Source organism: Hypomesus nipponensis, chromosome 9 (genome assembly GCF_054491055.1).
Source record: "Hypomesus nipponensis isolate SF chromosome 9, ASM5449105v1, whole genome shotgun sequence".
NCBI lineage: Eukaryota > Metazoa > Chordata > Actinopteri > Osmeriformes > Osmeridae > Hypomesus > Hypomesus nipponensis.
Genome location: NC_140369.1, coordinates 5,785,695 through 5,813,632, shown reverse-complemented (window position 1 = coordinate 5,813,632; position 27,938 = coordinate 5,785,695). Strand labels below are relative to the sequence as shown.

Here is a 27,938-nt window from a genome sequence, read left to right as displayed (position 1 = left end):
TTAAAGTAGATTTTCTTTGGCTAGCGTCACTATTTGCTAGCAGTGATTCTTTAGCTCTAAATAGCCACAGAATTATCAAACCCCTCGACTGTCATTAACTCTAAACAGTGTAGGCTTGGGTAACTCTTCAGTTTTTCAGGCCCATTAGCTAGCCTTCCATGCGTGTTGAGCCCTCATTGTGTCAGTAAGCTTCACTAGCTAGCTAGCTAGCCACCCACACCCTTAAAGCGCTCTTGCTTTTTTTCCAGAGCAATGGCTAGCTTCCCGTGGCAGCGGCTAGCTCTGCATGAAGAGGTGGAAGTTTGCGCGGGTGAACTCCTGGTGGATGGAGTCTATGAGGGCATCTGAGTCCTGGCCTCCGTCCGGAACGGCCCTGCTGCTGGGTGGAGCGGGGTGGTGTTCGGGGGTGTAGGTGAAGCTGTAGGTGCTGTGGTACATCAGGCCGTCCAGGCGGAGGAGGGACAGGGGTACGGTGACGGGGTGCCTCAGGCAACGCCACTCCCCGCTGAACATGGAGACGTCAGGGACCACACACAGCATGGACTTGGGGGACCTGAAGTGGATTGACAGGATCCCAGTGAATCTCAAAGCACGGTTGATTTGTTTACCATCAGAATAAGAGAGAGTTACGGTCCTATGAGGGGATTCATTCATTAAACCTTTGTTAAAATGTAAATGGACAGGTGGTGTAGCTCTGGGGTAGAGCATTTGACCACTCAACAAGTTGCAAGCTGAATCCCATTGCTTTGGATAAAATAGCCAAGCAAATAAGTATATAAAAGGCTTTTAGGGATGATTACAGTATACAGAAACACAGCATGGTCATCACACTGTCTTTTGGACCAAAACAAACTTGAAAGGAATGTCACAGCTGCAATGCAGTTGGCTGGAATGTTAGCAAGGTATCATCTGCAACTTTGCGTTTGTCAATGTACTGTAGAGAAAGCTTGTCTTCGGAGTCAAGAATGGTTGGGGAACAGGGTTGCTAGGGTAGGGATCCGGTAAAGGGGTCAAAATGATTTAGGGAGCATCAGCTTGCATGGTCCACTAGTACTTTTTTATTCCTAACGATGCCTCTGGCCTCATATTTCCATGGCCCCCCCCTGTGACAGTCCCTCACTCTCACTCACAACCATCCATTTAAAAGATGCCTCTGCATAGTACATTTACATTTAGTCATTTAGCAGACGCTCTTATCCAGAGCGACTTACAGTAAGTACAGGGACATTCCCCCCCGAGGCAAGTAGGGTGAAGTGCCTTGCCCAAGGACACAACGTCATTTGTCGCGGCGGGGAATCAATCTGGCAACCTTCTGATAACCAGTCCGACTCCCTCACCGCTCAGCCATCTGACAATCTGATTGATATCCGAGAGATAGTAGCGATGTTTATCAGAGGAACCTGAGATGGAAACTGTGGAGATCGTGGCAACATGTCAGAGTATGGGACACAGTCGAACTAGTCTAGATCCTGACTTCTCGTCTTCTATTTAAACTCCTGGCCACTATGGATGATCACGTTTCTCACGTTAATTGCCTGCAGCTTGGCATACAAAGACCACATTGTGAATTACTGCCTTAAACACACACAGCTCTTGCGGCGTCGAGGGGTATTAGCAGGACCTCTCTGCTTGGCCAGACCCTAACAGACTCTTGATGGATCAGCAGTGTGGATGCGGTCTGAAGTGTGATGATGACGCTGATATAAAATGCCTAGACGGCATCACGTGAGCTCAAACCTCAGTGACACCAAATGCTGCTGAGGAACATTCCAAGCACCCCTAAGGATCTGGGACAATGGTTCCTCCCAGCCTTGAGGAAACCTAACAGAGCTCCATTCTAGACCTTGGGTCCAGACCATTCACCGTTTCTGAAACACCTCTATAGCTCTGTGTTTTTACCCCCTCAATGTGGAAACATCCAGTCACTCAAATGAATTCAGCATTTGAAAATCTATCAATTTCAGTGAACAAAGTTAGTTTTAAGATTCTAGACTGTGTATGTGTATGTTTTCTTCCATGCATGCATGCATGTATGTATATGTTAAGCAGCTGGAGGCCCCCGTGATAAAAAGAGGGAGGGAGGAAGTGATAAATAAGGTGGAGGGGACCTCTCTCTCTCCTCTCTCTCTCTCTCTCTCTCTCTCTCTCTCTCTCTCTCTCTCTCTGTTTGTCTGTATCTCTCTCTCTCTCTCTCTCTCTCTCTCTCTCTCTCTCTCTCTCTCTCTCTCTCTCTCTCTCTCTCTCTCTCTCTCTCTCTCTCTCTCTCTGTCTGTCTGTATCTCTCTCTCTACATGGCCTGTTAATCCAGTCTGGTAGTCAGTAACCCAGGGGCAGACTATAAAACCCAGCCAGGTGAAAAGGACTGAGTGGACCAGTCAACCAACAGGCTCGTAACCCTGAGAACTACAACATAATTACACAGGCATTAGCAACTGAAGCTAGCACATTTTCACTGGCTGTTTTTACTGGTTGTCCTTTTAGGGGCTAAATGACTAGCTGAGGAAAAAGGGCTTTAAATGATTAAAGACATCAGGTTTCAGTAGCCGTTCGTACAACAGGACTCACTTGAACATGGTTTCAGCTTCAACATTTCCGAACCAGACCTTGAGGTGAGGGCTGAAGTTTTCACCATTAAGCTCCAGCATAGCCACGTGTCCTCCCCCATTCACCTGGAAAACACAGACCCACACACGCACACACAAACACACGCGCACACACAAACAGTCACACAGTCACACACACACACGCACTCACAATCACAGAAGATGGAGAAAAATGATCCATGTAGGAAGTCATACCCTCCAGGCCAGTGACAGTGTGTATAGGAAAGAGATGAAGTGAGAGAAAAGAGAAAGAAAGAAAGTAGCCATGTGGCGTGTGTTCACCTCCAGGCCAGTGATGGAAGGTACCGGGCTAACAGGGTTCTGGATGCAGGCCGGGCTCTGGCTGAAGCTGTAGTCCACCACCTCCGTACCGATGATGGTCCAGCAGGACCCATCGTTCAGCACCTCTCGGATTGGCTGATCCCGCTCGCTAGGGGAGGCCTGGGTGGAGGTCGAGGAGAGGTTAGTTAAAGCTCGGCATATGCTTGATTTGGAAACATCAAGGCAGTAGAACTGAGGTAAATCTCATGAATGTTAAACATGTTGTACATTGATGTCCCAGTGCACCACTATCAAGGTCTAGGGAAGCTTGATGACAATTTGAAGACTAGACCCAGCTACTGCCCATGAACCCGTTACCACAGAAACGACCCTACTTTGACCCTCTCCCGAAGCTGACCACTGCCTACATTCCACAGGCCCAGGCAATCACATGAGGAGTTTCACCATACTCCTACCTTCTAATCAACGCTCCTATGTGCTGGCTCTGAAGTTTAACAAGTAGTACTAATTCTGGAGTGAACGTAGCCGGCTGTGTGCATTCAGCTTCCTGCTCTGAGAGGAACCATGGCTGGTCAGGTCATGGCTAGTTGGTGGCAGTAACATGGACAGTTAATGTTTCCGGTGACATTTTATTGAAGTTTCTCTCTGAAGCAATAGCAAAAAGCTTCAATAAGAAATGTCTAAAATTGTTGTTAGACAGTTCTTGACCCTCCTGGTGTGTGTGATTCGTACCTGGTATTTTATGATTCTGTCATTAGACAGACACATGTACATCTGCCGGTCGTCTCTGAACTGGAAGGCACACTTGTGGAGCTGGGACACAGGCTCGTCTACGTCCAAGATGGCGTGCTGCTTGCTGACCTTACGGATCACCTGGACAGATACACAACACCAGCTCTCACTCAGTACTGTGCTGAATGTGATATACACAAACACTCACAAGAACTTGATATTCATAAAAGCACACACATACACAGACCCACACCTCGACAAACACACAGCACTTCTAACTAGTGACCATAACACAAACAAACACTACGGTAATCTAATCTTGCCTCAATTTGTGACATTACTTTTTTCAAAACAAAACCATGAAAATAACTACCTCTTGTTGCTGTGTAATAACGTTGTTGGCATAGTTGTTTTTGTTAAGCATGCTTAGTTAGAGGTTTTCTAGTGAGGATTGAGCCAAGGTGTCAACTCTGTTATTACGTCTAGATGAGGCCCCTAAGAAGCCCTGAGGCTCCTGTGTCAGTCAGATTGGGCTATCCTCAGGACTAGAGGTGGCAGTGAACTAGATTGCATGAGATATTGAGGGTAGTTGCTAGCGATTTGAAGGTAAGCCCTAGTCAAAAACTAAATATAAATGTCAACTTCGAATCAAAGTTTGTAATTTTGGTCTGAATGTTGATCTCCCCCTCACTACTTAATGTATATAACCCCCCCCCTTAAGACTTGACAACCAAACCGTAACCGTAACCATAAGTAAACACAGGAACCCGAGTGTAGATCACCCTGGTGTTTTACCAGCAAAATATACCATCTCTTCTATTCAAACAAACCCCACAGCAATCTACCTCCTCTGGAAAAACACAGGAGCATAGTATGGAGGTGTCCCTTACTCAGAAGCCTCAGCTGGGAGGCTGCCGCTGCAGTTTTAAGGGGCTTGAAAAGGTCTGCTCAGCAGATTGCCATTAAGGTTTTATAAGAATACATTTTCTCTTACGTACACGGAGGGAAACAATAACAGTAGAAATGTGAGGTTCAGCACGTTGTGTAACACCTGGACTCTGAGGAGTAAAACACAGAGGCAGACAGCGAGGTGCGTCCCTGCTAGTGCTTCAGGGAGTCAGGTGGCTGAGCGACTAGGGAATCGGGCTAGTAATCAGAAGGTCGCTGGTTTGGGCCAAATGACGTTGTGTCCTTAGGCAAGGCACTTCACCCTACTTGCCTCGGGGGGGAATGTCCCTGTACTTACTGTGAGTCGCTCTGGATATGAGCGTCTGAATAAATGACTAAATGTAAATGTAAATCTCACTGATCAGACCATGGCATGTGGATGTAGCAGGGTTAGGGTTAGGGTTAGGGTTAGGGTTAACCCTAACCCAGGGGTGGTTTAGAAGATTCTGTGAGACAGAAATTAGGATGTCGTCCCGATCCAAGGATATAGCACACACCTGGAGCTTGGCTTGCGGAGCTAGACGCAGTGGTTTGAGCCCCCACTGACAGTAAAGTGGGGTAAAGTACCATGTGTGGGCATGGGTTTGCGTGTGTGTGCGTGTGTTTGATGTCTGTGTGTTACCAAAGGGGGCAAGGTCACTCCGGTTTGGGTGCAGACCAGCTGAACCACACAGCCATAGCAGATGAAGCCCTCACACATCATGAAATCAGCCTGGTCAGCATTCGGCTCTTCCACTAGACACACACACACACACATCATGACTTTAATTGGTTTGGAAAATCCGACCATGAATACACAAGGAATAGAAAAAACCCATTCACTGTGGAAAATAAACATTTTCCCTAACTTATGTTTGCATACTTTTTCAAGGAGATACCTAGACTGCACCACAGTCGTGATGGGAGGGACAGTGAACAGAAGTCTGGCAGACTGAGGTTACATGAACCTGGGAGGTCTCTGCATGAATATTAAAACATTCTTGACATCTTGACATCAAAGCTGAACAAGCTTTCAGAGTCTGAAGAGTGAGCAGCGCTTGGACAGTTGAATTCTGCTTGTGAATTATTTTAATTAACAATATGGAAACAGACTTTGGTTCGGACTCATCAAGGCCTCTATGAGACTTTACACTACGAATGTCTTGACATGACAAACACTGAGGATGAGTAAACGTATCATTATTCACACCCTGTCTAGGTGTGCAACACAAGAACACAAAACGTTAATCTCTTCTACACACCAATACCTCATTTACATGGAGTGATCTGTCTGTAACAGACACATCTCTGAGTGTTAGTACAAACATCACCAACTTACACCAGTCACCAATACAGGGGTAGGCAACCCTGGTCCTTGAGGGCCGCTGTCCTGCATGTTTAGATGTTTCCCTGCTCCAGCACACCTGATTCAAATAAATAGGTTGTTATCAAGCTCTGTGGAAGCCGGGTAATGACCATTCATTTGAATCAGGTGTGCTGGAGCAGGGAAACATCATCATACATTCTGGAAGAGCAAACCTGTGTGGCGTGGAGGGCACATCGGACACCAGACCGTGAAGGACCACAGAAGGTGTCCCACCTACCGAGAGTGATGGTGAACGCGGTCCACTGACGAGCGCTGGCTACGAACTCCCCCTTCTCTACGGCCAGGTACCGCGTGCTGACCGTCTGCGACCGCAAACGGTTGAACAGAGCCACCCTCGACCCCGAGGAAATACACACTGCAGGTAGACACGAAGAGGACCCACACACGTGATACACAGACTCACACACACGGACACATCCTCATTGACAAACACACACCTATACACAGGTTTGTTTCGTTTATACAGCAAGAAAAAAAAATCATCCACTTTATAAGTAATAATTTTCCCCACACCATATACAAAAAGGACACTTGCACTCATGCACACACATTCTAACCAGTGACAGTCCAACCTTGATGAATCTCCTTTACTTTTGCACACACACCAGCTGGCACCACATTCTCCTGTAGCTACCGCGGCAACGTGAGAAATGGGATGTCCCTTGACTTGTGGCCTTAGCTGTCAAGGCTCCTTGGCACCAGTGTGGTGAGGTCAGACGGGAGAGCAAAGTAAACAGGCCCCCCCCCTCGCACCCCCACCCCACTGTTGAACCCCACAGCCCCAGGTCCGTGGGCAGAACGGCCCACTGCCCTTATGAGGCAGGAACCCTGACACACACTGACCTATAGGGAACCCAAAACATGTTGGTATCACCTGTCAGTCACTCTGTGCCACCCGACAGCAGAACTGCATGTTTGGAATATTTGGAATACTTTGGGTGCAACTATACTACTGGGTAAATTGTTTAAATGCATATATTTGCATTTAGGGTAAGTGTTTAAAGTAGGACCCTCAACTCTCAAGTTGCTATTATGTGGGATTCAAGTTGCTATTATGAGGGATTCACACGGACAGTCTTCAAGCATGGTCGAAATGATAATGGTGGGGCTCAACAGAGGTCCCATTACGAAGACGAGGATGTTGAGGGGCTGGCCCTGTTGCTAAATCAAACAGCCCTCCGGTAACTCACGGTCTGCGTTCTTCATGGACTGTCTCTTCTGGGACGGTTTGGAGATGACCTTGATCATGTTGCTGTGAAAAGACCCCACTTCCTGTCCGCTCTCCAGTAGGAGGCTCAGAACCAGGCGGAAGTGCTTCCTCTTGTCCGTGTCAGAGATGTAGAGAGACTTGGCACAGGCAAACATCTGTCACACACACACACACGTCAGGAGATATCGACAGAAATGTGTAAAGAAAATGTAAAATATAAATAGTATGTTAGCAACTTGGCATACAGGCGTCTGCCCCATTTGAAGACAAAAATAAAAGATGACATTAGTTCACACAGTTATACAATCATTTGAGAAATCTAGAGTGACTCAAGCAACGTGGTGAGTAGCTAACCTGCACTAATCCTGTCCCTCCCTCCTTCTCACCCTGCGGTCACATTGCTCCTCGAAGGCCAGCTTGTAGACGTCTGCCTGGGGGAGACATGAGCTGTCCAGACCCATGTACCCACACAGACGATAGCATGCATCCCCGAAACCAGCGGCTGTGGGAGGGGAGGCGGGGGGGGGGGGGGGGGGCGGGGGGGGGTCAGGGAGCGTCACAGTTGTCATTGTGTATGTGTGAGTGTTCATGTGTGAAGGAGAGAGAGAGAGAGAGAGAGAGAGAGAGAGAGAGAGAGAGAGAGAGAGAGAGAGAGAGAGAGAGAGAGAGAGAGAGAGGTCAGCTCACCTTTCAGGTGATCTTGTTTGACTCTCCACCCTGACCCGCTGATGTACACACAGGGAGGAGGACAAAAGAAGCTGGATGGATGAACGCATGAAGGAATCAATGAATCAATGAGAGAGGGATGGAATGAACAGATTACTGAATGAATCCCCTGACCTCATCCGGATCTGACATTTGACCCCAGCCCTAACACAGTCATGTTGAGGAGAACGCAGTATGCCAGGTATGGTACCGTTTCTCGTTGCCGTAAGATTTCTGCGCCACCTTGGCGTGCAATATGGTGACCCGCTGGTCTGGGTGGAGCTGCAGGATGGCTCTTCCTGTGTCTGTGGTTGTCCTCCTATGGGGGTGGAGTCCCTGGTCAAGCCTGAATATTGGACGGTACACGGCCGCTCAATAACAACAAACCACTTCCTCAAAAAGTCAAGTCAGTGCGATAGCAACCTGGACTATTAGGCTGTATCTGTGTAGATGAGGGATACCATCCATCAATGTCAAGTTTCTATACACTGTGTCTCAGTCTCGCGTGTGATGTAAACAGTTTCCACCAGCAGGGTGGGATGCCTGGATACAGCAAGCCAGACGGACAGAGGACAGAGCGTTCTCTACCACATGCCAAAGATGCTTTCCACTGTGCTTTGAGGTACAGAGAGCAGTAACATATAACTTCATGAACCTTTTAACACCATTTCCGACTTATGAATCCCCAGAATATTTCCTCTCGTCTAAACATGAGGTCAATATTTTAACTGTTTCCGTCTTTTTATTCTTAATCCTCTTTGCTACTTAGGCTTTCTTTTTTTTCTCCTGTCTTTTTATGTCTTCCTCCCTCTCCCTCTCCCTCCCTCTCTCTCTCTCTCTCTCTCTCAGACATAATTGCATTCCTCAGGACAGAGAGTGATACAGCATTTTATAAACACAGACCTGCAGTGGCTTCTTCCCTTGCATTCCTCCCCAAATCCCTCCATCTAGCATTAGCTTTCCTTCCTAGTCAATAAACTCACCTGAGGGGAATTCATGAACGGATGTTCAAAAAAAGGCTCAAGAAACATAATTTACCCCTGTTCACCAACACACACATAAAAACATACAGCTCCTTGAGACTCAACCAGCTGTCCTAAAACACAGTCGTTCCACTCAGGTTTCATGTGCTCAGCGAGGCCCAGCAGGTGGTCTGGAGAACAGAGGCGGCCCAGAGCCCGTGTTAGTGTCTGGTCCTCTGTCTCCAATAAGGCAGTAATGAGCGAGCAGTAACAGAGCACAGGTTGTTACATCTGGGCCCAGCAGTCTGGAATGTTGCTCATTATGAGGAGTGCTGACAACAAGAGTCTTTGATAGGAGAAAGTGAGAGAGAAACAGAGAAAGAATACAAGGGTTTTGGGCCATTACAGGTCATAGAATTTCATCTTTATCACCCTCTTTGTTGGGTGCATGTCTCTTTGTGTACGTGTGTGTGTGTGTGTGTGTGTGTGTGTGTGTGTGTGTGTGTGTGTGTGTGTGTGTGTGTGTGTGTGTGTGTGTGTGTGTGAGTGACTGTGTGACTGTGTGACTGTGTGTAGGTTAACTCCATGTTTGGTCATTTCTGTAATTTAATTCCTGTCTCAATTTACTGGCACCTTAAAGCACAACAGTTCAGGGTTCACAGTTCACTGGCTCATGCTATCCAAACATCTGAGTGTCACTAGTTAAAGGTCAAAGGTTGCAATGCCAGAGCTTTGGACATTCTGGTATTTCCCACCAGAGAGGAGAGGGAGAGTCAGAGAGATGGAGAGAAAAGTAGCAGAAAGACGGTGAGAAATCAGGAACGGGAATGAAAAAATGCACTGCCATCTCCACTGGGCTTCAGAAATAATTTAGCCTGTCATTCATTTGTGAGCCTATGCTGTGGGAACATGTGTTATTATGAGTTGAGGTGACAAAGGTGTGCTTTCATAAACACTGCAACGTTTCCAACTGTCCTTTCTAAAAACGTATCCACACTGTTTCCTTAGGTCTAAAAAAATTACAGGCATCTCTACCGCGCGTCATCCTGAGAATTCCAAATGGTTCGGTTTCTTAGAGGGGAGTGGTTTACGGTTCAAGACTGGGAGATTTATACCTGCATGCTTTCAAACATCCAGTACAGAAATTCTGTCAAGCTTTGGACGTCAACGAAAAGAGGAGACAACCTTTAAACATTTCACGTCCACGCGCTCATTCCTCACCAACACGGTGACTTTGGGAGAGGTTTTTGGATACCACTGATCTTACCGGGACATTGAACGCGCGGCACCGCTGGAGATTACTGAAGAAAAAAGTGGTTAAGTCTTGTGTAAACTTCTTATCGGTTTTACCTGTCCCATCCCGACTGCGCCTCCGTCTGACTCTTCAGCGTTCCCAGGTGAGTGAGCGAGACTCCCGATGGATACAGGCGGGGGCCGTCCGCGGATTCGCTGGACTGAACTGTGGGGAATGCCACAAGACGTTATGTGTCGGTATTTACAGTAATCGTCTTTATAGATCTGTCTCATTCCGAATTAAGATTTCACGGTTGCTAGTTGCTCGCAGTACCGGACAACAAAGTTAACAGTAAAATATTTATCTTGTTAGCTTTTTGATTATTTATTTACAATGATTATTTAAACCAGTTTATTTGTAACTAAAGTTGAACAGATGCGTTAACAGCGATTAAAAAATAAATATTACAGTAATAAAATGATTAAATAAGTTATTTCTCAATTTACAGAGGTTACATACATATCAGGAGAGCAATTTATGTATATCTTGTATATATATATATGTATATTTGTATACATATATGTATATTTTTGCTCTGATTAGAGAACTTTGTTATTTTGTCGGTACAAAACCGCATAGATCGTGCAAAAACAAAAACTACAACTGTAAGTAGCTACCAGATAATTAATATGGTCCCATCACTGAATTGTGATTAGATTTGGATTTTGAATGCATGCTAATTATAGACGTGTGTACTTTGTGTAGTCTTTACTGTGTGTGTGTGTGTGTGTGTGTGTGTATGTGAGTGTGAGTGTGTGTGTATGTGTGTGTGTGTGTTTGTGTGTGCGTGCGTGTGAAAGAGTGAGAGATAGACAGAGACAGAGAGAAACAGAGACAGAGTGAGAGAGAGAGAGAGAGACAGAGAGAGAGAGAGAGAGAGAGAGAGAGAGAGAGAGAGAGAGAGAGAGAGAGAGAGAGAGAGAGAGAGAGAGAGAGAGAGCTGGGTGCACACTGGCTGCCTGGTGGAGTAGAGCATCAGAGAGCAGAGCAGAAGAAAGGAAAGTAGATTGGAGCAGAGTAGTAGGAGGAGAGCAGAATATACTGTATTAGAGTATGACAGACAGACTAAGAAAAGGGACAAAGTGGAGGAGTGTGAGGGAAACAGCTAACAGTAGCAGTCCTCCACATCTGCTTTCCATCTTCCTTCATCAAGAAGCTGCTGTGTGTTCGTATCTTAATATGCGCTCTGGCTGTCACTCACACTTGCAACCGCACAACTACTGTAAACACCCTCCCCTCTCTCACTCACTCACTCACACACACACACACACACACACACACACACACACACACACACACACACACACACACACACACACACACACACACACACACACTGTCTTTCACACACACACATACCCCAATCTCCAACCTCACGTTTTCCCTATATCGTTTTCCCCACCATCTTGACATACTACAGAATCTTTTCTCTAAATGTACTTTTCCCTTCATTTATCCTCCTTCCATCTCCCCATCCCTGTTCTTCCGCCCCAATGTTGCCTCTTGTCCTGTCGCTCTCTCTCTCTCTCTCTCTCTCTCTCTCTCTCTCTCTCTCTCTCTCTCTCTCTCTCTCTCTCTCTCTCTCTCTCTCTCTCTCTCTCTCTCTCTCTCTCTCTCTAACTATTGTTTTTATACTCTTTCCCTCCTGTACCACCTGTCTCTCTCTCACCCTCCTGAGACTTGCATCAAACTAAGAGGAATTCATCTGAGATCCTGAGTTTGAAGCAAATGTTTCAGTGAAGCAAATCATCCAGTGAATATACATATCACCCCGACACTACTTCAGAATGAAGGGAGAACCTGTGGACCGATGTCTGTCGATCACCTGGTTGTGAAACAGATCCGTCATCTTTCCACGTCCTTTGTCTATTTGCAGAACTTCTTGTACTTTACTACTGAACTTGATGGAGGTTTCTTACTTGAATACCAGCCTATCCAGATATCCAGACTCTATATACACCCCCTAGCCGTCCGACTATGACCATTCCGTCAGTCTATCCCCAACCCCCCAGACTGTACCAACCCCCCAGACTGTACCAACCCCCCAGACTATATGCCCCCCCACAGACTGTACCTATCTTCCAGACTGTACCCCCTCCTCCCTCCAGTCTCTAGCCTCCCCTGCAGAGCCCCAGTCCCAGGGAGTCTTACCTGCAGCCCTCTCCTCCAGCCGGTCTCTCTCCTGGAGGTTCTGCATGCCAGGCAGTCACCTCACCTCAGGACAGCACACACACCACAGCGTAGACTTGTCCAAATATAGAAAAAATCGACTTGCAGATTGAATATGTAGTATGCATTTATAATCAGAATATGTAGCATTGGCTAAAAAAGCTAGCATAGACTATTAAGCTTAGTTTAGCATTGTATAGCTGGAAATTTATGTAATACAAGCTTAGAGAGAAGCTTTCAGTCCAGTTATATTGATGTTCCAGGGTAGCTACAGGTAGACCAGTGATACCAGTATAGTTCTGTGTTGTCCACCAACTCCTGTCAAGGGTGTTGTGTGAATGTACCTGGGGTGTGTATGTGTATGTGTGTATGTGTTATACCGGATCTGCTCTCTTTCCAGTAATAGTTCAGTGTGTAGACCTAGCTGTGCCTGCTTGTTTGTCTTCAGATAGTCACAGATAGTCACCTGTTTTTAGGTGAGGAGTTCTCACAGCCTTCTCCCTTAGACAAACAGGGGGGTAGATATCAAGCAGTGGGCAGGACACTGTCTACAGCACTGGCAGCCTTTTAGTAGGAGGTTTGCTCTGAGACCAGGACTGCAACAGTGGCTGCTAAATACATTAAGCCACTGAGTCTCAGTAAACAGAACTGATCGTGGCATCTGTGTTTCTGGTTAGAAAGAATCAGGGAGGTGAGGGGATGGGAGGAGACGGGAGCAGAGGAGAGGATACAAAAGAAGAGGAGATGAAAGGAAAGGAGGGTGGAGAAAAGGAGAGGAGAGGAGAAGGGAGGGAAGGGGAAAACAAAGACCACAGGAGATAGACACCACAGCTGATGTTAGTGCATTTGAACTGTGTTCAGTCTACTGTTCAACTGTCCCACCTGCAGCTTGTCTCCCGTCCAGTCCTTGCTCCACACTTATGTACCCTCAAGTTCTGCTCATGCTCTTGTGGTTCCCCTCCTCATACTTTAATCCTAGCTGAATGGTGTGCTGATTGAACAGTACAGGTTTCCCTTCCATTGTGCACAGTCCACTCCTTCTGAATGCATGATGTACATACCTGACTGTAAAGAATGAGTATGCATACACTGGCTCATGATGGTTTGACAAGGTGGGAAGTTGTGAGTTGGTGGTTTGTTTGCCAGGGAAGATTAGACACGCTGTGGGTGGATCAATCTTGGTTTAGCAAGGGTGCAGGTTGGGCTTTGGGAGAGTTAAGTTAAGGGATAGGGCTGTATGTTTTTTCTTTTATGGTTAGGGTTATACTAGTGTTGCAATCAAGGTTGTAATGAGGTCATATTTCAATAAATGTTGTGGTCAACATTTGGGTGAAGGTTGTGGTCAATGTTTGGGTCAGGGTTGCTACGGACGTCTAGGTGGAGGTCAGGTTTTTCTGAGAGGTCATACGGAACAGAGGAAGTGAAGAGGAAGGGTGATCATCCTCCAGTCCCCAGAGGGCAGCACTCACTTCCTGAACTCTCATTGCTTCTGCTGCTGTGGTTGTTGTTGTGTTACAGGCTCCTCCTAGCCATCTGCTGCTTCACTTCTCAAACTTTCCAGTTCTTTGTTGGGACAGTGTATATTTGGAAAATGTTGACTGAAATGTTTTATTATTTTGTAAAAAAAATAAAAACGTCTTTCTGTTTATAACAGTATTTCTGTTTATAGTAGCTTCGTCTGTGCTTATTACCAACTGATGGAAAGGAGGAGGAGGAAATATAATCACATTTTCTATGTGTCAGCAAATGTGCTGTGCTTCAGCTCCCCTTTCCAGAAACTTAATGTAAATTAATGTAAATTAATGTAAAGTTTAGTGTTTTTGTTTTTAAAGGCTCCAGCTTTCTTGTGGTGTAAATTACTTGCAGTGCTCATAACCTTTTTTTGTCCAGTTAAACAGTTACCCAGTCCCCCCCCCTCCCCTCCCAAGAGACTGAGATAGAGAGCCGTATGGGCTTAGCACTCCAGCCAGTGAAAGGGTTAACACCAGGTTAATAGTAGGCTGTACTATGTTGTTCTTAAAGACTAATTATAGAGAGTTAGGCAGTGACCCATATAGAGAGTGTGTGTGTGTGTGTGCATGCATGGCAATTTATTGGAGCTGTGAGGAGAGGGTGGGTGATGAGGGAGTTAAACTGAATTTTTGTGGTGGGGGCTGCAGTGTGAGGGGGGGTTGTGAGAGGAGTGGGGGGGGGGGTCTGTGGCAACAGTGAGGAGTTTGGGTGCTCTGCAGAACGGTAGAGTGTCCACACTGAAGTCTCTTTGTACCTGCACACGTGCTCTCACACCCACACTCACACACACTCTCCCCGCAACCACACACACACACACACACACTGCCCCTAGTCCCAGTTCATGTGGGAGGTTGGTGAAACAACTTCAGTTCTGCATCAGGTCTCACAGGACTTTCTGGGAGACCTGTGTGTGCATGCGTGTATAGTACAACAGTCTCTCTGACAACCTCATCTTAGTGAGGGGAGCTTTCTCTCCCATCTCTCTCTCTCTTTCCCTCTTTCCCTCTCTCCTCTCTTCTGGAGCTTTCCCTCAATCATCCCCTTTGCCTCACACAACTCCCTGTTTTCCTCATCTATTTCCCATCTCACTAAAACGTCATTGCTCTGTCTCTCCTCCTCTCTGTCATCCTGTCATTTTTACTCCAACCATCTGTCTCTTTGTCTCTATCTCCATCTCACCTGTCTACCCATCTCTCCCCCCTCCTCACATACACACACAGACACACACACACACACACACACACACACACACACACTTGTCTTAGATCTTTTTCAACATTTCCTTCTATGTACTTGGAAGAACTGTATGTGTGGGTTTAACTGTTCATACCAGCAGGCTTACTCTAGCTGTCTCAGTTTCACTTTGCCGTTCTCTCTGTCTGGTTTCGATCCTCTGGTCTGGTTGTGACAGTACGAGACCTCTTCAGGACCCTGTCTCCTCTCCTAGGACCCCGGGAGAAGGGGTGCCTTTCAGAATGCCTGTGTTCAAAGACAGCATGCCATCCCATAAACACTTTCCAGACATGATCATTATCCAGCACACTGTTTGAACCTTCTGCCCGCAGGGATGCAGGGGTTCAGAGACAGATAAGCTGTGTGCATGTGTGTGCCTGTGTGTGTGTTTGTATGTGTGTGTGTGTGTGTATCAACAGCCCTCTATTAAGGGGTGCTCGTGTGCTCCTGAGCCAGCTGTTCTGTCAGACTGTTTTATGATTGGGCAGGGCTGGAATGTGCTGCTTTGACTGATCTCTCTTCTCACTGTGTGTGAACCTATTCTAACCTGGGCCTACCCAGTCAAACCCTGGACAAACCCAACCCACCCAGTCCTACCCGAACCTTACCCCAGCCAGCCCTGCTCTGCACGGCATACCCAGGCCAGCCCTTCCCTAATCAGCCCCAGCCCTTCATCCTCTGCCTCACTTTCTGCCTCACTTTCTATATGCTTGAATGATTAATGTAAAAATGCCCAACTTACCCTACCCAGACCAATTACAGACCTCACTCTACAGATGATTTCCTGACCATGGACTATGTGTTTTCTTTTACAGTGTGAACTGACCAACTGTCCAAACCTGTCCAACCCAGCTCAAAGAAGTCACTGAGGTCGTGTGAACATGGCTCGTCTGAGTGTCTGTGTGTCTGTCCTGGTGGTCCTAGCTACCCTGGCTGCCGCAAGACCTAAAGCAGGTGAGCCAAGTCCAACTGTGAACTCATAAAAGCACACAGGGATAGACGATCAACTCAGAACACAGCAGAATCTGTTGTGCTGTCTGGACCAGGTTTGGTTACCATGTGAATCGATTTTGCAGCTTTGTTCAAAAATGTTGCTCTGTGAAAGAAGTCATAGAAAATCTTGATTTGACGTTTCGTCATTCTCTTCTTGGCTACTTCATTAATTTATCGCCTATCCATCAATTTACCCCCCCCCCCTTCCCTGCCTCCCTGCCTCCCTGCCTCCCTGCCTCCCACCCTGCCTCCCTCTCCAGGTCCAGAGCAGAAGTGCAAGTCAGGCCCGGTGGACCTGATCTTCATCATCGACAGCTCCCGCAGCGTGCGGCCCCACGAGTTTGAAACCATGAGGAAGTTCATGATCGACATCATCCACACGCTGGACGTGGGAGCCAACACTACCAGAGTGGGAGTGGTCCAGTACTCCAGTCAGGTGCACACACTCCTCCACCCAGACACACACAGTCTGATGGTGTCTTCATCCTTCCAAGGTCCAGTAACACAGTGGTTCCCAACCCTGGTCCTCGGAACCCTGTCCTGCATGTTTTAGATGTTTCCCTGCTCAAACACACCTGATTCCAATGAATGGTCGTTAATAGGCTTCTGCAGAGCTAGATAACGACCCATTCATTGGAATCAGGTGTGTTGGAGCAGGGAAACATCTAAAACATGCAGGACAGGGGGTCCCGAGGACCAGGGTTGGGAACCACTGCAGTAACTGACCCATTCTTTTTCTCCTCCTCCTCCTCTTCCAGGTCAAGAATGAGTTCTCCCTGAAGACCTACTCCAAGCTGGAAGACATGGTAAAGGGCATCAACGAGATCATTCCGCTGGCACAGGGCACCATGACTGGCCTAGCCATCAAGTACACCATGAACGTGGCCTTCACCGCTGACGAGGGCGACCGCGCCAAAGTGCCCAACGTAGCTGTCATTGTGACGGACGGGCGGCCCCAGGACCGCGTGGCTGAGGTGAGGTGATCTTCTGTTCTACCTTGAACCATAAAGGTTATGTGTCAATCAATGGAGAACCAGAAGTAAAAAAAAAAAACTGTCCGAATCCTTTTGGTTTGTGTCTAGTCGTTATTTTATTTTGTCATGGGTGAATGTGACCATGTCAGGCTGAAATGTGTGAAGTATTTCAGCCTGACATCTTCATGTTAATCTCATCACGCTTATATCTTGGCGTGACTAATTGTTCCTGGTGTATGAATAATAACATGAGATAAAACACTCAGGTGGCGGCTGAGGCGAGGGAGAAGGGCATCGAGATCTTCGCTGTGGGTGTGGCCAGGGCGGATATGACATCACTGAGAGCCATGGCTTCACCACCATTTGAAGACCATGTGTTCCAAGTGGAATCATTTGATATGATCCACCAGTTCAGCTTTCAGTTCCAGGACAAGCTCTGTGGTGAGGAGTTATGTTTGTGCGTGTCGGGATGTGCGTTAAGGAAACAAAGCTCTTCAGAACAGTCAATGACATTGTGATACAGTTAAGACTATGGCTTTAACCTCAGATCATTGTCCCATCCTGCTGGCTAAAACACAGCCCTGCATGTAATTACACTTGCTATTCCTGACTGAAATCTGAAGCGCTTTCATGCAAGTCCGATAAAACACTCTGTTAGATCCAAGAACAATGTAGATGTGATGAAAGAAAAGGAAAGACTGATTCCTTTCTAAGCTGTGTCAAAAAAAAAACCTTGGATCTAGAAAACGATTACAGAATCTTATTTCAACATTCATCACATAGCAATACTACAGTACATTGTATCTTCTGATGTCACAATCCATTGAATCCAGGCCCATTTCAACAGAAAGAGTTTAATCATTCAACTCCCAGTGAAACACAAGCAGCAGACCTGGCAGCAGTGTAACCTGGCTGTGTGACTGCAGGTGTGGATCTGTGTCTGGAGTCAGACCATGGCTGTGAGCACATCTGCGAAAGCTCTCCTGGCTCCTTCCAATGCATCTGTCTGCCAGGGTACACACTGAATGAGGATGGCAAGACCTGCTCAGGTACGTGTGTGTGTGTGTGTGTGTGTGTGTGTCTCTGTCACTCTTTCAAAGGTGTAATCTTGAGATGAGACACCAGTTTATGTTTGTCTCACCCTGGTGTAACAGGGCATTAGCATCAGCATTACATTTTAGGGAGTAACAATTGGGTTTTCTTTGGTGTGTGTGTGTGTGTGTGTGTGTGTGCTGCAGCCATAGACCTGTGTGCTGAGGGAAAGCATGACTGTGAGCAGATCTGTATCAGCTCACCAGGGTCCTTCACCTGTGACTGCAACGCCGGGTACAAACTCAACGACGACAAGAAGACATGCATGAGTTAGTGTCTGAATACACTCACATACACACTAACCAGCCTTCACCTCCCTTGCTCAGTGATGTAACTCACTCGTGTTTACATGGAACTGAAGAAGCTGAGGAAAGCTAAGCTACTGGCACGGTGACAGACTCCAGGGAATTCTAACTTTGTGTTCCTGGCACAAGCGACTTGTCTTTTCACAGTAGTTCTGTCTGTGAAAATCTAAGTTGTCCAAGAAAAACTTTTTTTTCCCCTTTGTGTCTTGCTCTGGACCAAATACAAAACTACCAGTGTTGAGTCCTCACAAAGGTCTTTTGAAACACAGTTTATCTTACTCATATGAATAGTTCTGGGACGTTTAGTACATCCCAGACAGGATGTTGTGGAAGATAATGCGCCCACAGTCCAAGTCTGTGATGTACTGGGTAAAATTAGAAGCAAAGCTTTGTGAAACTGAGTTAATTACGTTATGGAAAGCCATCTTATCTCCTGCAAGAATCTGATCTCATCCATCATAAGCTGCCTTGCTAAACTAAATCTTGAAAAGGTTCAAAGCAAAGAGGTAAACCAGGGCTTGAAAGGGTGAAACCTTTGAGGCCACTGTTATAAAATATCAATGCAAAACATGCAACATCATTTGAGAAGTTATAGGAGATGACAATTCAATTTTATATTGGATATATAATGGATTGAAACTTTTGTAAATTTATTAATTTTACATTAAATACATATTATGGTCCTTTATATATATTGGACTACAGTAAAAATCCAAACAACCTTTGTCATTGCCATATTATTTCATTATCATCTTCACAACCAAATAATGTTGCTGGTTCACATTGTACCAGGTAAGAGTTGCTTTGCTGCTTCAACCTGCTCACAGCTGGCCTTCTCTCTGCCCTCAGTGATCGACTACTGTTCGTTTGGCAACCACAGCTGTGATCACGAGTGTGTGAGCGTGCTTAGTGGCTACCACTGTCGCTGTAATGAGGGGTACAATCTCCTCGAAGACGGCAAGACCTGCCAGCGTAAGTCTTTCACTTGCACACACACACACACACACACATCACACACACACACACATCACACACACATCACACACAGTGGGCCAGAACAGAAACACTTTTTTTTTTACCAAGACATTCCAATGGTCTGCCTGAGAGGAAATGTCTTTCATTAAATCATTCCAAATAACCCCCCTCAGAGGTTATCCTAGGAAACACAGGTAGGTCTTTACAGGAAACAGAAACAGTATAAGAGCTACTACTCTAGCCCCAAAGCTTGGGTAAGATGCAGTGGCCTAAACCCCTCCTAGCATACACCATCTCCTCTCTGAGCTGTTTAGAAGGCCAGCTGTTTGTTTTTCATGTGGAGAAGTGGACGGTCATAAACAGTGGTGGAAGTTTGTAAACATAAGTGACTTTGTGCGTAGAAAAGAGAATGTACAGCATGTGTGTTTGTATGTATCTGTATGTGTATGTCTGTCTCTCTTGACTCCATTGTGTTCTTCCTATTTTCTTCATTCAAACTGTAGCCACTTCTGCACTTGTCAACCCTAACCTTAATCAGGCAAGCATCAACATCAAGATCTTACATACTGTATGGCTGCTCTTCAGGAATCTAACATTTGATCTGGACAGTTACATTATGAAATATGGTTGTTGTGAATATGACACAATAGACTTGAAGAAGACAACAACTCATCTTCTTAGAAGAGTGGAACAGGAAAAACTGCAAAAAAAATTAAACCTACTATATCACAAATTACATTGTTGTAATTCCTGGGTGATAGATATCTATGCGGTTGACCCTTTTATTATGGTCATATTCAGCAAGTGTAAGAAAACCTTTCTGGAAACTCTTATTTTCACTATGTAGGAGGCCACTTCTAACAATAATGCAGTTACATAGTAACCGCTGTGAATAGCATGGTTTCTGATTCTTGACAATGGCTTTCTTAAGGACTATCAGGTGTTTGGGGATGTAAATATGAACCTCGGTGTTGGTTTGGCAACTCTTCATTGGGCTAACTTTCATTCACATCCACTTACCCCTGCAGAGCCCATCTCCTGTCAAAACGTCTTCAAATGTAACTGGTGTGTCTAACAATTGTCACCACGGTGCGTTTCTTAACCCAGGGTCAGACAAACCACGTCTTGCTGCACCTCTCCTTTCGATGTCTGGGAAAGCACTGATGACAAACATACGTGATCATCTCTGTGCTCTGTGATGTAGCTAGCCAGGACACTGACAAACCAGTATTAGGCAATAGGCAGTATTCATAATGTGAAGTCAATTTTGCCCAAGTAACATCATCTCTAATACCTGTTTGGTCATATGTAATTGAAATTGTATTGCGTAGCCGTCTTGTTTTAATACTAAGAGGACTTTATGGCATTACTATGCAACAAACAGTTGATCATTTGTGTTATGACCAGTGATAAAGATCCAATTACACTGTGTGCATGCGTGGGGTGTGCATTGCATGAATTGCTTGCACATGTGTGTGTGTGTGTGTGTGTGTGCTGCAGCCATAGACCTGTGCGCTGAGGGAAAGCATGACTGTGAGCAGATCTGTATCAGCTCACCAGGGTCCTTCACCTGTGACTGCAACGCCGGGTACAAACTCAACGACGACAAGAAGACATGCTCAAGTTAGTCTTACAACAGATACACAACTTAAAGGGATGATAAAATGCAAATAATTTTAAATGTGAGTGACCTATCCCTTTAATTATATAGTACATTTTCAGCATATACTGTAGTTTGGAACTTGGATTATTCACTTAAATTCCTATCGCTTAATTACTTTAAAAACATGTAAAGCAGTATCTCTACTCAAGTAGTGAAACATTTTACAACTTTTTTACTAAGCTTATACAAGATCTGAAAAGGCACTGGAATATTGACCAAACAATGATGTCTGTCTGTTGGTCTGACCTGTTTCTTGTCTATCTGCTCTATTAGTGTGTGTACGTGTATGTGTGTGTGTGTCTTGGTTTGTGTGCATAGCCGCCGGAACATATTTTATCAAGGGGGTGCTGGGGGGGGGCTTAATGTTGCGGGGCGGCAGGGACGTACTGGGAGTAAAAATAGGCCCTGGACTTCGATCCAGACCGGCCCACCAGAACTGGCCCCCATATACGCTACCACAGCTGCCCTGCTAATGCAAGCATATTCAGTGTTTGATGTGATGCAAGATTGAGAGTTCTATCCTTAAATGCAATCGCGCGCCCACATTTTTTGGCCTTTGAGCGCAAAATAATTGAGATTTATGGAAGATAAACATAACAGTTTTTGGTAAATTGGTAAAACCTTGTCTAGTGAAGGTGATTTCTTTTTCTCTTCATTTTTAAGCCCCACCCTTACTTTTCTTAGCCTGGTTTTCCATCATTATTTTTCTCCCGGTGCTCTCGATGGCCAGTCCGCTGCTGCGGAGCTGTGCCAAGGTGGTGGATTTTTAAGTCATATCAATTTAAATGCTCGTGCTGTCAGGGGGTGCTGCAGCTCCCTCAGCACCCCTAGTTCCCGCGGCCATGGGTGTGTGTGTGTGTGTGTGTGTGTGTGTAAGACAGAGGTCAACAGGGTGCTCTGTGATGAGTTTGTTTCCTTTAAAGAGAGTTGATCAATTTCCCAGACCACATCAGTAGACGAGAGAACATCCAAACTTAATATCACAACATGTATTCATCACTTGATTATTCTGCTTTAAGAGAAATGTTCTAATGGTTATATCCCTCATCAGCCAGTCCAAACACACACACACACAGATGCACAAGAGCAGAACACACGCACACATAACCTCCTTCAGTCAAGCATATTTCGGGACACATTACTCATACTGTCAAAATCAAAATAGCATGTTATTGAAAGTAATAAACACCAAGCACTGTAGAGATAGTTGTGATTATCACTATCATCATAACTGAGCTGTCCACACCTGAAGCTCACAGACAACGTCTAAACTCCCAGTACAATAAACACAGCCCAGAGTCAGCCGTCTAGACATCTCCACATAGCTTACTGTAAACTGTTATCTTCAATCTCTTCTATGGACCGACTCTGAGCTCCACCTCTGGATACGTTGGGTATTGCTCACTGATGTAGTTGACTTTTTTGTTACCCTCACATGATTACAGCGTGAGGAACCTCCATATTCCAGTATTATGATCATTCAGCTCCAATCAATGGAAATTATATGATATCCCGACCATTCCCTCTTGAATTCCTGTTGTGATGGTTAATGTTTTGGCTCCAATGTTGAAGTAGTAATATATTTGCTAGTGGTTATAAACAGGTTATAAACATGCAATTATACTGTGTGTGCGCGTGTGTGTGTGTGTGTGTGTGTGTGTGTGTGTGTGCTTCAGTGATAGACCTGTGTGCTGAGGGAAAGGATGACTGTGAGCAGATCTGTATCAGCTCACCAGGGTCCTTCACCTGTGACTGCAACGCCGGGTACAAACTCAACGACGACAAGAAGACATGCACAAGTTAGTCACTCCAGCGTTTAAAAAACCAGTCCCCCAAACAAAACATGTCTTCCTACCTTGACGGTTCTTCTAATCATTGATTTTTAAAATACATTTACATTAAATGTAAGAAACAGGATTTATGCTGGATGACAAAACTAAAGATTAGATTCTTGTCTTTACGTTGCTTTCAAGATATGGAGTTCTTCATGAGTCTGTAATTGACTGTACGTGAACTTAAACATTGACCTACATATATCAATAATCAAAGTTGTTTAATTAGTTTATTAAATCAATCTGCACAGCCTAATAGCCTGTACATATTAATACAAACGCAACATAGAAATGTGTTGAGTCTGCAGGCCCAACAATACATTTGAAAATAAATGGTTGTTATGACAAACAGCTTCTGCTGAACTTAAAGATGTTGCTTCTATGGTAGGAAAATACTGATCCTCACTCAACTCTGTCATTGTGTTCATTGTTGCCTGTTTGTTTAGATGGTTCTTTAAATCTGTGCTCCTTCATGTGTGTGTGTTTGTTTGCATACAAGAGAGATAAAGAGAGAAACAAACATCTCAGTTTTTGTATTCGTCTTGCTGACCATGCGCCTCTGCGTGTGCGTGTGTTCCTGCAGACCTGGACCTGTGTAACAGTGTGGAGCACGGCTGTGAACACCAGTGTGTCAGCACCCCTGGATCCTACTACTGTATCTGCCCCGAGGGACAGCTGCTGCAGGAGAACGGCAAGACCTGTGGCAGTATGTAGACCATGCACACACACACACACACATGCACACATGCACACACACACGCACACATCCACACACACACATGTACACACACACATGCACACACAAACACACATATACACACGCACACACGCACATCCACACATATATACTCACACAAATGTACACACGTGCAGACACGCTAAAACCATGTTTCCTCACCTTCCCAGCCTGCAAGTCAGCCAACATTGATCTGGTTCTGATCATCGACGGGTCCAAGAGTGTGCGTCCCCAGAACTTTGAGCTGGTGAAGCAGTTTGTGAACCAGGTGGTGGACTCTCTGGATGTGTCAATCCACGGGACTCGTGTGGGTCTGGTCCAGTACTCCAGCCGGGTCAGGACAGAGTTCCCCCTCAACATGTACCACACGGCTGACGAGATCAAAGCTGCCGTTATGAAGGTAGGGCTGTGTGGAGTTAGAACTCAACTCACATGAGTGATCAGAGACCCTCCTTGGATGCAGAAGCAAACAATGCACACAGAGAATACCACTGCTGTGTTATGTTTTATCACAGCTGTCAGACCTAGAGGTCTTTCATGGCATGCTAAACCACGTGTGTGTGTGTGTGTGTGTTCTGTATAGGTGGATTACATGGAGAAGGGCACCATGACAGGTCTGGCTCTTAAGCACCTGGTGGAGAATAGCTTCTCAGAGGCTGAAGGTGCCCGCGCTGCCGACCGCAACATCCCTCGCGTAGGCCTCGTCTTCACCGACGGGAGATCCCAGGACGACATCACCGAGTTTGCAAAGAAGGCCAAAGAAGCAGGTAACTAGGAGGGGAGATGAGGGTGGAATTGTGGGAGAGCGGATATGGAGCGGATATGGAGCGGATATGGAGCTTTCCAGGTCTGTGGTGCAGAATTGCAGTTGTCATGTGTGTGTGTGTGTGTTTGTTTGGGCCAGGTATCACCATGTATGCTGTGGGCGTTGGGAAGGCTGTGGAGGATGAGCTCCGTGAGATTGCCTCAGAGCCTGTTGACAAACACTTCTACTACACCACAGACTTCTCAGCCATCAACACCATTGCTGAGAACCTCAAGCTCAACGTCTGCGCAGGTACACAACCGCACAACAGCCTCACCTGATCACGTACAGCACAGGCAAATGAGACGGGACTGGGAATGTGTTTGATGTGATTTAGATATTTTGGCTTTTTGGGGCCTCGTTATTTACTTTCTTGAACGTAGGCAAAGGAATCAAGTGCAACCTGAATGTGGTAGTATTGGACTTTAATGTACTCTTTCCAAACCTGACTGTGTAGTTATTCTACAGCTCCATCTAGAGTTTGGACAGGAAATGTATAATGATTCTCTGAAACTCACCCCATCTCTCTCCCTCCCTCCCCCTCCCTCTCTCTCTCTCTCTCTCTCTCCCTCCCACTCTCTCTCTCTCTCCCTCCCACTCTCTCTCTCTCTCCCTCCCACTCTCTCTCTCTCTCTCTCTCTCTCTCTCTCTCTCCCTCCCACTCTCTCTCCCTCCCACTCTCTCTCTCTCTCTCTCTCTCTCTCTCTCTCTCTCTCTCTCTCTCTCTCTCTCTCTCTCTCTCAGAGGAGAGCCAGGGAGAGATTGAGGTAAAGGACCCATGTGCATGTGAGAGTCTGGTGGAGTTCCAGCAGGCCACCATGAGCACTCTGGAGCAGCTCACTCAGAAACATATCCTTTACCCTTAAATCTCTTTTCTTTTTCTTTTTTTATCCCTTTCAATTCACTCAAAAACATATTTCTTGTTTTTTCAATTTTTCCCATCAATAAGGCTTTGTTCACCTGAGCGTGGCACTGCACACATTCCCACCGCTGCAGATTCATAACCAAACGGTAACCAAACGGCCCCTTGTACACTCAGAAACTCCAGAAACAGATGTGTCAAGATGAGTAGAGAGAGAGAGGGAGAGGGAGAGGGAGAGGGAGAGGGAGAGGGAGAGAGAGAGAGAGAGAGAGAGAGAGAGAGAGAGAGAGAGAGAGAGAGAGAGAGAGAGAGAGAGAGAGAGAGAGGGAGAGGGAGAGGGAGAGGGAGAGGGAGAGGGAGAGGGAGAGGGAGGGAGAGAGAGAGGGAGAGAGAGAGCTGGAGAGTGCGAGAGAGAGAGAGGGAGAGGGAGAGAGGTCTCCTTTGAAAGGAAAGTTTTTCTGGGAGGTTGTTTTGTCTGAGAGATCAATCGTTTGTTTTCCTAGCAAGAAGGTTTGGGTGAGTGGTTGGACGTGATGGGAGATGACACAGTGGTGGGTCTGTTACTGGGACGTCTGGAACAGTCTCGGAAGTGCCTTCGCTCCGTTTGGGCTCCTGCTGCATGGGAAGACTTAGGAGTCTGATTGGCTGATTGGCTCTCCATGTGAAGCTGTGTGTGATAAATGGTCTCCAGATGGACCATCACCTGCAACTGGATGTTTATGACCCTTAGTTCAACATGGTTTTTAGATGGCATTTTGGGAAAATAAAGTTCAATTTTTTAAGGTCTTACCATGAATTTTTTTCCATGTGTAATACTTGAAGGCCTTGAAGTTGTTGTTTATGATGGAGAATTACAGTTTCCATTTGCTACTATAAATGTGCTTTGTACAATGGCATGCTCTGCTATAGTGTCACTTCCTTAACTAAGGCCACTGGCGGGTATGACAGCCAGGCTTGAGGACCTGGAAAACCAGCTTTTGTCCAGGAAGTGATGCGCTGACCTAAGGCAATGTAACAAGAAGTCATCCATGTAAACAGGAAGTGGAGATGCAGAGAGGGTAGAAGAAGAGGGCACAGTCATCCTGTCAAGAACATCACAGGAAGAAGAAAAAAAACATCTGACCAATTGATGTAGTATCTTTGTGGTTATGTAAATGACCCTAATCAATGACATTGACGTGTTGAATTTATAATATCTGGTAATGCACATGTGCTTGCACGGAACCTACGACACCTCAGTGACAACTATGGGAGCTGTCGATAGAGGATTTACTGTACAGCTGTTCAGACACAAAGTAACATACAAAGAGACATTTTGGAAAAGGTGTGTCATCCACCAAAGGTTCCTTCTGGAACCCACACAGTTCTCTTTGCAGAGGTCTCTCCCACAGGAACACCATTAGAACCCGAAGGAAACTCCTTTTAATTCTGAGAGAATGGGTGACATCATAGTCTCAGTATTGGTCCCCAAGCAGGCATTTCTGTTTGTCATTGTGCCCTATTTATTCTTGACCTGTCTTACTATGGGATGTTAGATATTATGTATTTATAGATAGACATTTATACCAGCGTCAGCTATCTATGTGAGAGAGCATGAGATGTATTACCACTCCTTGATGTGGCCCAAACCAAAACCTACCCAATCCAAATCACTCAGTTGTTTCAAATTTACAGGCTTTTTTCGTATAAAGTAATGAATATCAGTATTTTTTGATATTGGAGTTAAATTACTTTGACCGGGTAGGCCTACTGAATGGAGTTATATCTTGTAGTTCTACTGTAGGCCTGAACCATAGCTCCGTATTAGTATTGAACATCCAAATTGCAACATTTGCCTTGTAGTATTAGCATATCAACATTAGCATCATTTCATCCAGTCTGAGAAGAATACAGTAGATCTAGTTATCATTTGCCATTGTCCCTTAGGGCCTGATTGATTAATCACTAAAGGCTAGAATTAAATCAAAGCTACATTTCAGTGTTCATAAAGTAAAATGATGGTACCACAACAATTACATTAGTTTTAATAGATTGTACATGTGTAGATACATCAACATTTCTAAATAAAAAAGGTTGATTTGAGAACTAAGTCGTTTTTAAAGTAAACATATTCAGCAAATATTTCTAAGGGTGGTTTGGATGGAACTCTAGCCTGCAAGATCACTTTGAATATTTAAAACAGGATGTGATCTTGTTTGTAAAATGTATTGAGGTTTTGAATCAAGCCCCTATATGTGAAACCCCAACACTACCAGTTAGATATGAAAGGGACTGGTGTGTAATACTCAGCATTACACATAGCACAAACAAATAAAGAAAACAGCACATATCTATCAGTGTATGTGAACCCGAACAAAACAGGGCCTTGTAGTATCTTAAAGTTTCTTTGAGTTAGCTTTGTATGAAAAATGGCCTTGTCAGATTTATACCTCTTATATTTGGTTACCTGTACTTTTTGTATATTTTCTATTCAATAACCATTTTTTTTATTGTTTTGAGGACTCTGTAATCTGGCACAGAAGGCAATAAAAAACTGAACGTTTGGTTGTAGTGGTTGTTGTTCAGTTGTCACCAGTAATGAGGCCTCTTTGCTCACAAGTACACACAGACAAAGACACACACACCTCCATCAAGTGGGGCTGTCTCTTGGGCCACGTTGTACAATTAGTTCAATTAGCTCCCCAC

The 27,938-nt window shown here is 45.5% G+C and overlaps 2 protein-coding genes across 3 annotated transcripts; one reads left to right on the top strand and one right to left on the bottom strand.

The window, feature by feature from the left end:
- Positions 1 to 72: 72 nt before the first annotated feature.
- rbpjl (recombination signal binding protein for immunoglobulin kappa J region-like) lies at positions 73 to 12,299 on the bottom strand. The gene is made up of 12 exons (XM_084705159.1): positions 12,254 to 12,299; positions 10,159 to 10,267; positions 8,058 to 8,192; positions 7,829 to 7,899; positions 7,528 to 7,643; positions 7,122 to 7,296; positions 6,149 to 6,286; positions 5,188 to 5,300; positions 3,618 to 3,758; positions 2,886 to 3,044; positions 2,566 to 2,669; positions 73 to 553 (listed from the first exon to the last, which is right to left on the bottom strand). Exons 1-12 carry the CDS (start codon positions 12,297 to 12,299, stop codon positions 277 to 279), a joined length of 1,584 nt encoding a protein of 527 aa, XP_084561285.1. The 3' UTR covers positions 73 to 276.
- Positions 9,863 to 27,796, top strand: matn4 (matrilin 4). 2 transcript variants are annotated; one of them, XM_084705158.1, is made up of 16 exons: positions 9,864 to 10,205; positions 15,832 to 15,970; positions 16,270 to 16,445; positions 16,768 to 16,983; positions 17,250 to 17,424; positions 17,910 to 18,032; positions 18,222 to 18,344; positions 19,230 to 19,352; positions 20,856 to 20,978; positions 22,695 to 22,817; positions 23,434 to 23,556; positions 23,757 to 23,986; positions 24,170 to 24,353; positions 24,491 to 24,643; positions 25,136 to 25,240; positions 26,187 to 27,796. In XM_084705158.1, the coding sequence occupies exons 2-16, from the start codon at positions 15,898 to 15,900 to the stop codon at positions 26,243 to 26,245; spliced, it is 2,109 nt and encodes a 702-aa protein (XP_084561284.1). In that variant the 5' UTR covers positions 9,864 to 10,205; positions 15,832 to 15,897; the 3' UTR covers positions 26,246 to 27,796. The 2 variants fall into 2 exon arrangements, with proteins under 2 accessions (XP_084561283.1, XP_084561284.1); XM_084705157.1 differs by lacking the exons at positions 20,856 to 20,978; positions 26,187 to 27,796 and having other exon boundaries at positions 9,863 to 10,205; positions 25,136 to 25,500.
- Positions 27,797 to 27,938: the final 142 nt, after the last annotated feature.